At 43.6% G+C, this 12,061-nt stretch overlaps 1 protein-coding gene across 1 annotated transcript in view; it reads left to right on the top strand.

Annotated features, from left to right (window-relative positions):
- The window catches only part of ESR1 (estrogen receptor 1), a 297,894-nt gene that overhangs the window by 248,636 nt on the left and 37,197 nt on the right, over positions 1–12,061 (top strand). The window contains exon 6 of the mRNA XM_056126157.1: positions 8,558–8,691. Coding sequence (XP_055982132.1) covers positions 8,558–8,691 — 134 coding nt within the window. The remainder of the gene's footprint in view (positions 1–8,557; positions 8,692–12,061) is intronic.

The following is a 12,061-nucleotide window of genomic DNA, read 5'->3' as shown; positions in this document are numbered from 1 at the left end:
GTCACTGCAAAACTGCCCTCAGAATCTCTCAGCTTTCCACTTTTTCTCATTTCAAGAGACAATCTTCAACCTTCTACCATAGATGTCATACCCTCTCTATGGTCTTCACGTACATATTGGGTCTACTTAACACTAGTGGGAGAAATTTTGGGCCATACCAAGAGGTGCTCAGGGTCTATCTCCTCCGTCTCTTCCACCAAGTTGTGCTTTTCTTCCTTGATCACTCTGGTGCATCAACGAGAGATCATTTTGTGATATTTGCCCTTCTCCCTGTGTGGAGCATGGTGATGAGCACTGGAGCAGATAAGATTCGACCTTGCAAAGCGGCCCAGAAGTGAAGCCTTGCAAGAGGGAGTATCTGGGCAAAGTTGGCAAGAACAGGGTATCAGCCAGCACCAGGTGTTCAGCCTTGAGCCTCGCTCAACCTCCTAGTCACATGAGCCCAAGACACAGAATCTGTCACGTATGCTTAGCAGACCGTCCTAACCTCAGCAACTAGCTTTGGGGCAAGGCAGAGTAGGAGAGGCGATAGGTCAATAATGCTGAGCTTCATGTGATTGGACCTTCTTGTAAACCGAGACCCTCTATAAAATATGCATATATTTGGCAAGAAAGTGAGCAGCCATCAGCTGCTCCCAGAGTGTGTTTCTCCACCCACCCATCTTCCTTCATCCCATGTCTACCCAGACCTTGTGCACAACGTGTCCAGGCACATTGGGGGAAAATGTTCCCCAACATCCCTGGATCCTGGGTGCCACTGTTCCCCCTCTGATCCTCATGCAGATCATTTGCAAGCTTATCTTCCCCCTAGGTTGTGTTCCTGCCAACATGCCATACATCCTTCTCCCTCTACCCTCAAAATCTCTTCCTTGGCAGCTCCCAGAGACAATTCTCAATATTTACATGTAGGCATTGTCCTTGGTAGTTGACTTTCATACGCAGGGAGCCAGAATCCTCTTTATTCAGGATGCAGTTTTGTTTGGTTTGGAGTGGGAGTCACATATGGTGGTGCTCAGGGCTTAGTTCTCACTCTGTGCTTAGGGGTCACTCCTGGAAGTGCCCAAGAGACTATCTGAGGTTCAGAAAGATCAGACTTTGGGGTGAGCTGCATGTAAGTCAAGTGCCTTACCCGCTACTCTCTCTGAACCCTAGGAAATAGTTTGGTATGGGGTTGGGATGAGACAGAAGACTTGGGAAAGATTTCTAGTTTCCTTCAACATATTAAAGTAGAACATCCCTATTTCATATAACTTGGTAGACTGTGCTGGGGTAGCCTGAGAATTCTAGAACCACTGTTGTATGTGGAAAGACTTTTGAGCAGCCCTAACATAAGAAATAGCCTACTAAAGCAAACCGAACAAGAAGGTTCTACTTTGTATAGTGAGAAAAACCTGTTTTTTATTTTTTCTAAACTGCTTTCCTCTCAGCCTGTTTTCTGACTTCCCATGCGATCCCATCATATGCCCTCTCCTCAGTTGAGAGGAGAATGGAAAATGGTGTCTGGAGGGAAGAGGACATGTGTTTGGCAAATATAGCCATCACTTCCAGTTACCAGTTATCTATTCTTCCCATAGTTAGCATGTACTGTCTTCCTCCCCCTCCTCCTAGACAGACAATCTGACCACTGCTTGACTCCTCAGTGGCATGCAGTTCTCTCCATCATGCATGGCTACAGCATCTCCTCATTTGGTAACTGAGACCTTCAGATACAGTCAATATCCAGGGACTGACAAGGACCAAAGAACCACAGTGGAAACATGGGAAGTGGGACTAGTCTACCTCTATCATGGAAGCTGTAAAATCCTACTAGGGAGATAACAACTCCTCTGAGGGCCCTGAAAGTTCCTTGAGTGGCCTGGAAAATCCCACTATTGTCCTCTGAATCCTGGCTTCACTTTCTGGGTGGTTCTTTCCCTTCTCCTGGACTTCATCTGAAGAAAGTGTTGAAAAGCTGGCCCTTGGGTCAGTTACTCAGTGTACTGAGCACTTCTTGCTGGAGCACACTCTGTGCCTTTACCAGTCTTTTGCATTTCATCCCTAAATGAGGAACACTCCCAGCATAACACGGAGCAGGAGTCTGGGTGCCTGCATGGGCAGGGCAGGTGTGAGGGATGGTGGCTGCATTGCCCAGTGACCTACGGATGCCACATTTTCATAGTGAGCAACTGCGGTGTCTGGGTTAGAAGCGGCTACAATCTAAAGATTTGGATTCTTAGTTCAGGCTTGTGATTTCCTTGGCAGCAGAGTTTTCTTTAAAAAAAAATTGAAATTGCAGGCTTTTCTTCCATTTCCTCTTGTCCATTCCATCTGCTGATCCATTCCAACCACACCCAAAGTCTTTTCCTAAACCATCCTTCTCAAGTCCCACGTTCTTATTTGCATTGTTGTCCTTCTCTGGCCTCTCCCTCAATATTTATGGGATTACCTTAAGGCTATTTGAAACAATAGGCTTGACTGAGGGGTGGAAGAGTCCCTCCCTCCTGGTGTCACCCTTTCCCACAAGTCTGAGTCACTGCATCAGTCCAGAAGTCTTCCTGGACCTTGGATATTCTAGACCCTGTTTTATTTCATCCAGGCTGGAGGCAGATGGGAGATTTATTGACTGTTGATACTTTCCTCCCTCCTTTCTGTTTCATCTTGAGAAACTTACTTTCTTGTCAGAGCTCACCTCTTTCTTGTGGCTCCTGTCTAAATGCAGAGCTTGAATACTGCCCCCCACTGCACTCGGGAATTTCATTTTGTAGACACAGGGTCTGCCTTTCAAGTTGCCTGGGCTCAACCAAATACCTTACAGGGTTGTAACAGGACTCTCTGTCTTGCTCTATTATGGTTATAATCTAGTCTACTTTTTCTAGTTGGCATAAAGGATGTCAACATATTTAATGGCAGCCTCCTATTTTCAATACCAATTTTCATTATTGATTCTCGTAGATCAATGCTATCAAAATAACCGACATGTCTCACTGACTTAATTATTTCTTGCTCAACTTTCAGTTCAAGGTGCACGATTCTGTTGCATGCTTTTTTGGACAAAGAGAGTGAGTAATTGGTTTCAAGGTCACTTGACAGGTCACTAGTGGCAAGAAAATTTGAATCCAGGAAGTTGGAGCTCAGGTTCATAACCACTCTATCTCATGCAATCAGCCTGGAGACATAATCTTTCAAACCTGGTATCTTTCAAGTTTACTGCTTATAGCTTACTTTCTTCAACATTTTGTATCACATGTTAGAGAGTTTTATGTGTAAACCTCTTGATCATACAAATGTTTTTAGGCTCATTATTTCAGAAGACCTGCTGAGATTTTTTAGCATCAAATCAGAAGTTCTTTAAATACAAGAAAACTGGCCACTATTCACTTAAAACAGTATCTTATTTGTAACATTCTTTTTCTTACTGTATTTTGTCCATGACGACTAAATTTAATGTCTTATGTAGATCTCCTGCATTTTTTAAACTCTCAATCTCTTTTTTACATAAGGTGAGACTATGTCTGGTGGGGTGGGGAACAACTACATTTTTGTAAGAGTATTTTTGGTTTGGTTTGGTTGGGGGCCAAACCCATTGATTCTTGGGGGTTACTCCTGACTCTGAAGTCAGAAATTAATCCTGGTAATGTCTGGGGGAACAGAGGGGATGTGGGGGATAAAACCTGGATTGGCCACATGCAATGTTCCAGTCTCGTAAGATTGTTTTTAAGATATACAAGTTCAAGTTTCATTTGATGACTTATTAAAGCTTCCTGTTTTTCTTTTTTTTAAATAATTTATTTATTTAGAATACGTATCCCTCCACCAGTGCACATTTCCCACCGCCACGGATCCCAGTATCCCCATCCCCCCCATCCCACCCTGCCTCTGTGGCAGGGCATTCCCCTCTGTTCTCTCTCTCCTTTGGGGTGTTGTGGTTTGCAAAAGAGTTAAGCCTGATTTTCAGGGAGAAACGTTGGGTAATTTACTTTCCATCGATCACTTTGTATATAAGGAGATGTCGCCCGGCTTGGAAAAAATCTCCTGGTTCCCGCATGCCATAGCTATGCTTGTAGAGGCTCATGGTCAAGGGGGGTTCCATCTGGAGAAGATGGGATGCAGCACCTACCCCATCTGGGACCTCCCGGTGATGTCAGCTCTGTTTGGGACCTGGAGCATTCTCCAGGAGCTGTGGGGCCCTCCAGCAGTTTTTTTCTTTGTAGCTGTGTGCGGTAAAATGGCCAAAGCTTCCTATTTTTCACGTGGAGGATTTAGTGGGTTCTTTCTGGCTTCTGGAAAACAGACTATTTCATCTTTGTAGAGGAGAAACTTCCTGGGCTTACATAAAAACAAATAGTCTTTCAAATCCTGAGCCTTCCTCATTATTGAAGTGTGAAGAGATTGTGCTTGTTTGAAGAGGATGCGGAGCTTGACAAGATCCCCAAGTGTGAGAGGATTCTTGGGTGCTTTGGTCTCCGGACTTGTCATTGGAAGAGATCTTCCTTTGCACCAGCATGGCTGCTGTGCCTAATACTCATCCTGGTCTAAATCTTTTCTCCCTTTCAAAGAAGGTGCTGACTTGGTGCCCAAGCAATATCATAGCAGGGAGTGCTCTTGCCTTGCAAAGCACCAACCTGGGTTCCATCCCTGGCACCCTGTATGGTCCCCCAAACCTCTCTAGAGTGGTCCCTGAGTTTAGAGCCAGGAGTAAGTCCTCACCACCATTGGGTGTGGTCCAAAAATTGTAAAAAAACATTGAAAAGATCCAGTGCTTCTGTACCCCATGTGGTGATCAGCCTCAAGAACACTTCCTGTTACTGTTGCAACCTTACCTCCAGATCTTTAGTTATCATTCCATTACTAAAGCAGTTGATTCATCTATTGCCTCTGAGATTGAATGAAATGCACTAGTTGGACGGGCTCCTTGAAGTTAGTCTAGAATTTTTTGGCAGGACTTCCAAAATGAAGCCCCAAACCCAACAGGAAGTGACTTCAGGGACAGCAAAGGCTTCCTTCATGTTAAGAAGATAGTCAGTATCTGTATAATCTTTAAACACCACCTAGATTGGAATCTGACCTTAGATTCCAAGGTGTACCTATCTGCTCCCTAACCCCCAGGCACAGCCTTTACTCCTTGTACTAACACTCCCTGGAGACCCACAGGTACCCTGTCAGCAGCCATTCCAAGTCAGGCAGTGTTTGAGAGATTTACCAGAAATTTCAACAGGATGATGAAAGTCTATCATTTCTATTAGTATGCAAATTAGTATACATATAAGTGGCTCAGCTTAAGTGTCTAGACCACATGGGTTTTTCCAATCAAAAAGAAAGTTGGATTCATTCTTTGTGTTACAGCAGCATCAAATTCTTTTAAACCCAGCACGGCTGAGAAAACAGTGGCCTTGCTGGGATCCACCGTGACAGGGACCCTCCAACCCCAGATTCATATCAGAAACCATGAGGCGTCCCATGAAAGGTGAACACCAGAGACCCTCTGCAGTCGTGTCTCAATGCTCTGTGCTCTCTGTCTTCCACCCATCTGGGAGCCCAATGTGCACAGGCACACACACACAGACACACACACACACACACACACACACACACACACACACACAGAGTGAGTGGGTCTGCACTGGCATGAAGGCTTAATCAATCAACTCTTCACATGGGTCCAAGAGCAGATTGCTCTGCATGGCCAATCAGCAGTGAGGGCTGGTAGGAAATATCAGGATAACCAGTGCAACGGGGTCAGGGTGAGTGCACTCTTACTGGGAGAGTTCAGAAGCGGCTCTTCATGGGAAAATGAGGGAGATTATTGAAGAAGGACAAGAAGAAAAGCGACTTGTGCAGACTCCACTTTCTCCATTTTCTGGGCTGATCTTTTGCTCACAGCAGGTAAATGTAGGCTGCCTCCCACACGGAGCTCGCCTCCCCTGCCGCTGTGCAGTCTGTTAAGTAAACAGAGACTTTATACTGAGAAAGGAACATTTCTCTATTTTGGCTAGGAGTTGTTATTTTTAAAGCTTCAGCCTCCAAACATTTTCCCCTAGCCTTGTTTATTTTTTCACTAGAAAGAAAATGTGCTGCTTTTTAAAAAATTCAGCTACAGGACAAGAAAAAAAAATTTTTTTTCTAGTAGATTCTTCCTGCTTCAGATCAAATTTGCCTTTGGTGTGGACACTGTCTTCTTCGTTGTCTTGGGCAATGGAGATTTTGGAAATCTCCTTGTTGCTGATAGCGCATGGTCCAGTCTCTGGATTCCTGTAGTCTAAGCAAAGGCTCCTGGCCAGCTGTGAAGAAAGGGTGAAACTTGACATCTATAAATCTCTTTATCTGAAGCTAACTTGTAGAGTTCCTGCTGTTTACCACACACCATGCTAGGAACCCGATGTAAACTCATTTACTTATAGCTGAGCAAACTATGTCAATAGCTTCAGCATTGATATGGGGAGGTTTCATTTGGGGAGGTTGATTTTCCATCTAAGAGATTTGCCTTCCATGCCATTCTTGGGAAATATGTTCTATTGTATTGCATCTGTCTTTCTCCTCGTTGGCTGACTTCTGGATCTGGATCTCTTCCTTTACAAGGCCATTGGCTTTCTTTCCTATTCTCTGATAACTGTCACGAAGCCTAGTCTATAAAAGGCCATCCATAAATTGTTTTAAATAGACTAAACAGAGTAAGATAGGAAGAGAAAGAAAATCTTCTAGTTGGGTTTCTTTCTTCAGTCTGGTAGGCGGTGTAGTTTGCCTTAATAGTGCCAATGCCTTTATTTTGAATATTTTTAAGTCCTAATTCTAGAATACCCTTGTATGAGTAAAATTTATTTATCAAAGGTACCTAGTCTATCTCAAGGAAGCTGTAAAATAACAGTAAATTTCATAAACAGTGTTAATAACTTACATTCACTTAAAAACTTATGCCTACCTAAAAAAAAAAAAAAAGACTATGCTAAATCACTCTCTCCAGTCTTACACAAAGTAACTACCAGATAATGCCTATGAAAATCTGAATTTACCAAAAATTAGTTGAATTTTTTAATTAATTGAATTTTTGGTGGGTGAATTATTTGATATTAAGATCATATCTCAATATAGAATAAACTACAAATATAAGATTTAAACACAAACACATTGAACTATCTAGAAGGAAACACAAAGTATCTTTTACTATTACTGGAAGGAGAAATGATCTTTACTCACAAGGTCCTCTATTCTAGGGACCGGAGAGATAGCAAAATGGGTAGGGTACTTGACTTATGTGCTGGGCAGATAAACTTATGTCCTGGCTTCAATTCCTGTCTCCCTATATGGTCCCCTGAGCCCCATCAGGAGTGATTCCTGAGCACAGAGAGAGACATAAGCCCTGAGCACCAGCAGGTGTGGTCTAAGAACCAAAAACAAAATATCCACTATTCTAAATCTCTAAATGAAAAAAAAATTATGTAATAATCAAATATTTTGCAGAAGATGTGGAAAAATAGAATAAAATATGATAAAGCAATTGAAATATCATTGAAAGCATGTAAAACAAGGTGATGGTTGCTATTAAATGCAAAGAACTTCTAATAAAAAGTGTGAGATTGATGAATAACTCAACTCATATGCCACTAATTAGGCAAGTCCTTGTTTGTCATTCTCAGCAGTATCAAAGTTTTCTATCTAGATCCAGTCCCTGTTTATGGTTTCTTTTGTACAGAATATGTTTGAATAATTTTTAACTCAACATCACTTTGTTAGAATAGTAACAAAGAAAACTAATTTGATTCCCTATAGTAACCACTGTCCTAAACATATTTACAGTAGAGGCTCTCTTTTTCTTTCCAGAACTACCACAATATCTGGAATACAAGATAGGAAGATAATAGTAAATATTTAATTAAATTATGTACTCAATCTTTTTTGGTTATCTGTAAGTTAAAGAACTCTATATTTGATGTGACAGAGTTGAGATTAAACAATATATTTCATAAGAATTTCAAATTCTTGTCCTATTAATGGGAATAATCTTACTTTGTCTTGCCCTCTAGATATGAGTGTCCAAGCTCCAGAATGAGCTGTGGTTATTTTTCTTTTGTTTTTATCTTTTATACAATCTGAAGAGAAACCCACGATGTATTTAATATGCCAAACACAGTAACAACAAGTTTCACAATGGAGACGTTACTGGGCCCGCTTGAGCAAATTGATGAACAACGGAAGAACAGTGCTTGCTTGCTTGCTTTAATCTTTCATTATAGATTTCGAGCCAGTCAGTTTTTATAGATATGAGCTGTATTGTGAGTTTTGGAACCTTTTCTGCTCTTCATTTTTATTTTTTTGACTTGGAATTTGTAATTTTTATTCTTTTTTCCATCTTTAATAATTTACATATGTTTATTTTTAATTTAGTCATCATGAAATTACAAAGACTTTTATGATTGGATTTCTGGCATATAGTATTTCAACACCTATCCCTTTACCTGTGATAATTTATATTTTTAATTCAATTATTAAAGAACTGTGTTTTACAAAGTTGTTGATAGTTGAGTTTTAGGAATATAATATTTCTGCTCTTCAACACTTTGCTATTTTCCCTCTTCTTTCCTAGGAACCAAGGAAAATGTGTGGAGGGCATGGTGGAGATCTTTGACATGTTGCTGGCTACATCATCTCGTTTCCGTATGATGAATCTACAGGGAGAGGAGTTCGTGTGCCTCAAATCCATCATCTTGCTCAATTCTGGTGAGTTGATCACAGGAATAATTGACTACAGGCATCACAGAAGACGTATTTACTTATACTTCCCATCAATTACAAGCATCCTGCTACAAAGGTGTAACCATACCTTGAAACACTGGCATATTTTAAATGGCTTTTTGTAATTGTAAGCTACTTGTGGAAGCACAGTCATTTAAAACACCACAATCAAATATGATGAAGGAAAACAAAAACAGGACAGTGACTTGAATGGCTTTTAATGACCCTGCCATGGAGATTATAAAGAATCAGAGTGAGGGAGTAACAAATGACTAATAGCAAAGCGAGCCTAAGAGGCAGCCTGAAAAACTGAGTTGACTAAGAGTATGAGGTGGAAGTGAGTGAGAGGGAGCTTGGGACTTTGGTGGAGGGACAATGACACTGTGTTGGTGGGTATGGTGTGGGAACAAAATCAGCCTGAAGTTATTTTTATCAACAGTATTGTAAATCACAGAAGGAAGGAAAGGAAGAAGGAAGAAAGGGAAAGAGGGAGGGAGGAAGGGAGAGAGAGAGGGAAGGATGTAGAGGAGGAAGGAAAGAAGGGAGGATGGGAGAGAGGGAGGGAGTAAGGGAGGAAGAAAAGAATTAAGGAAGGAGATAGGTAGGGAGAAAGAGAGGGAGGAAGGGAGGAAAGAAGGAAGGATGAAGGGAGGGAGAAAGGGAGGGAGGAAGGAATGAAGGAAGGAGATAGGGAGAGAGGGAGGGAGGAGGGAAGGAAGAAAGGCAGAGAAGGAGGGAGGGAGGGAGGAAGGAAGGAAGGAAGGAAGGAAGGAAGGAAGGAAGGAAGGAAGGAAGAAGGCAGGCAGGCATAAGGGAGGGTGGAAGGGAGGGAGGGGGGATGGGGAATAAGGAGGATGGGAGGTAAGGAGGAAAGGAAAAACAAAGAAAAAGAGAGAAAGAAAGAAAGGAAAGAAAGAAAGAAAGAAAGAAAGAAAGGAAAGAAAGAAAGAAAGAAAGAAAGAAAGAAAGAAAGAAAGAAAGAAAGAGAAAAGAAGAAACATTATAACATTTCCAGCTCCAGATAATAAGGGATGAGGAAAAAAGCTGCATTAATCTGGTTAAAACTAATCAGCTTAAAAATTGATTGACTCACAGACAGAAAAAAACTTGGATCTAAAACTGTGCTGCATGGAATGCAGTAAATTGGTTTAGCTATTTAACCTACGTGGTGTATGATGTCAAATTCTACCGTTCCTTCCTATTTATTCATTTAAGAAAACATGGCCAAAAGCAGCATCTGTTTGGTTTTTAGAGTTTTTTTTTTTAATTTTGAGTGAGATTGGCTGTTGTATAAAGAGTCACTCCAGGTCAGCCAGATGGAAACTACTCCTCAGTCAGTCTGGCGCCGGAACCCTCTCAGGCCCCAACCCTAGAGCAACAGTCTGTGGGACTCCAAATTCAACAGCTAGGTGTCACCCCCACGGCACCCACCCTCACCAGCGACACCTTCTTCCCCAATCCCCACCGACTTTCTGCCCCATACCTTAATCCCACCGTCGATGCAGAGATGCTCAGAATCCCTAGGCCTGAGTAAATCTCAGACTTCCCTGGAGTTGCAGTACAGTTTCTAATGCTCTCCAGGTAGGAATGCAGTGATCCCCCTCCCTCCCTTCCTCCCTTTGCCCAGTGCAGGACAACTACTTCCCACCTTCCCATCCCCGCCTAGATTCATCACCTAGGTCGCATGACGGTTATCCCAGCAATCACTCTCCCTTATCAGGCTGATGAATGGAAATCTGTACCATTCTACCCCTCCCGCCGGCCAGCAGCACGGGGATGAAGTTTGGTGACCATAATGGGATGGAGATGGAGGAAGTGATTACCCTTCCATTCAAGTCTCTGTTTGCACTCCCGCATTGTGCTTTTCATTGGAGCCCTTTGTGGGGCACACGGGAGGGTCCAGCTCCCACAATGGCTCTTTATTGGGAGAGGCTCTGGGAGCAGTGCCACTCGGCTCAGCGCTGCCAGGGCCCCAACCTGCTCCATCTTCCGCGGTGGCTGGCACACCTGGCAGCTTTCATGTGGGCACTCTTCACTTTGGGGAAAGCGCTGCCTGTCCAGTTGGCACTTCCCCCTGGAAACAATACCCCAGACAGGAAGTGAGACAAGCAGTTGGCAACTCCACACACGGAGCTGCCCTGCTCTTGGGAAGGCAAATGACTTCCTTCAAGATCCACATGCCCTTTGCCAGGGTTAATCATCCTGTCCCTTTTCCAGCAGGCTGTTTTCAAAGAAAAAAAAAAGAAAGAAAAACAGTTATTCTAAAAATTGGCCATCCAAAGAGCGGATGCACAGACCCAGGTGTGTGTCTGTGTGTGTGTGTGTGTATGTGTGTGTTTTGCTTTTTGGATCACACCCAGCGATGCACAGGGGTTACTCCTGGCTCTGCACTCAGGAATTACTCTTGGCGGTGCTCAGGGGACCATATGGGATGCTGGGAATCGAACCCGGGTTGGCCGCGTGCAAGGCAAACAACCTGCCCGCTGTGCTATCGCTCCAACCCCGTGTGTTTCTTTTTGAAACCACAGAGGGGAAAAAACTTCAGACCCGTGTGTGTGTGTGTGTGTGTGTGTGTGTTTCTTTTTTAAACCATGGAGGGGAAAAAACTTCAGACCCAGATGTGTGTGTTTGTGTGTGTGTGTGTATGTTTGTGTGTGTTTCTTTTTTAAGCCACAGAGGGGTAAAAACTTCAGCCCTGACCAGAAAGTCTGTTATTGGGATTGGGATTGGCGCCAGAAAACAGTGTTTCTGCCTGAGGTTGGGGCTTGTGTGTGGAGGGGGTGGGGGGGTGAAGGGGGTGTCCATCCCCTCACCCACTCAAACATTCTTCCCCGTGTGGGACTTTGCACCTCCTTTGCACCATCCTCAGTCAGCTTCCTTGGGCTTGAAGGTCAGAAGGCTGTTTTGGAAAGGGGAGGCCCTGCTCCCTGTCAGAGTTTTCAGTTGTCTTTGCTGGGAGATAGCAAGGCGGCAGCTGGCCTTTTCTGTCAAGGCCGGCCTGTGCTGACTCCAGAGAAAAGCACCAAACAGAAGCCAATTCTCAACCTGTGGGAAGCAAAAATCCTCTTCTCACACGAAAAGGAGCCATGCTTGGGAACAGCCCGGCACCTCCTTGAGTCTCCCGTGGCTCCTGAGGAAGAGTCCCTGAGAGGCAGCACCTTTAGGCACCCTCAGCCTGTGACGTCCTCAGCCCCGAGAGGCCCAGAAAAGCCAGTGGCCCTCCTGGTCGGTCATGTTCTCTCAACTGGCGTGGAGGAAGGGATCCTCTCAAGGCCGACCTGTCCATAGCTCTAGGCCAGAGCCACTCTTGCCCTCTCAGCAGACAAATTGCAAAGTGACTCTGCCTCCGGAAATC

The sequence above is a fragment of the Sorex fumeus genome, unplaced genomic scaffold (assembly GCF_029834395.1).
Source record: "Sorex fumeus unplaced genomic scaffold, SorFum_2.1 ptg000061l, whole genome shotgun sequence".
NCBI classification, from domain to species: Eukaryota; Metazoa; Chordata; class Mammalia; order Eulipotyphla; family Soricidae; genus Sorex; species Sorex fumeus.
The sequence above is the reverse complement of the archived record's forward strand: the minus strand, read 5'-3'. Positions and strand labels throughout refer to the sequence as shown.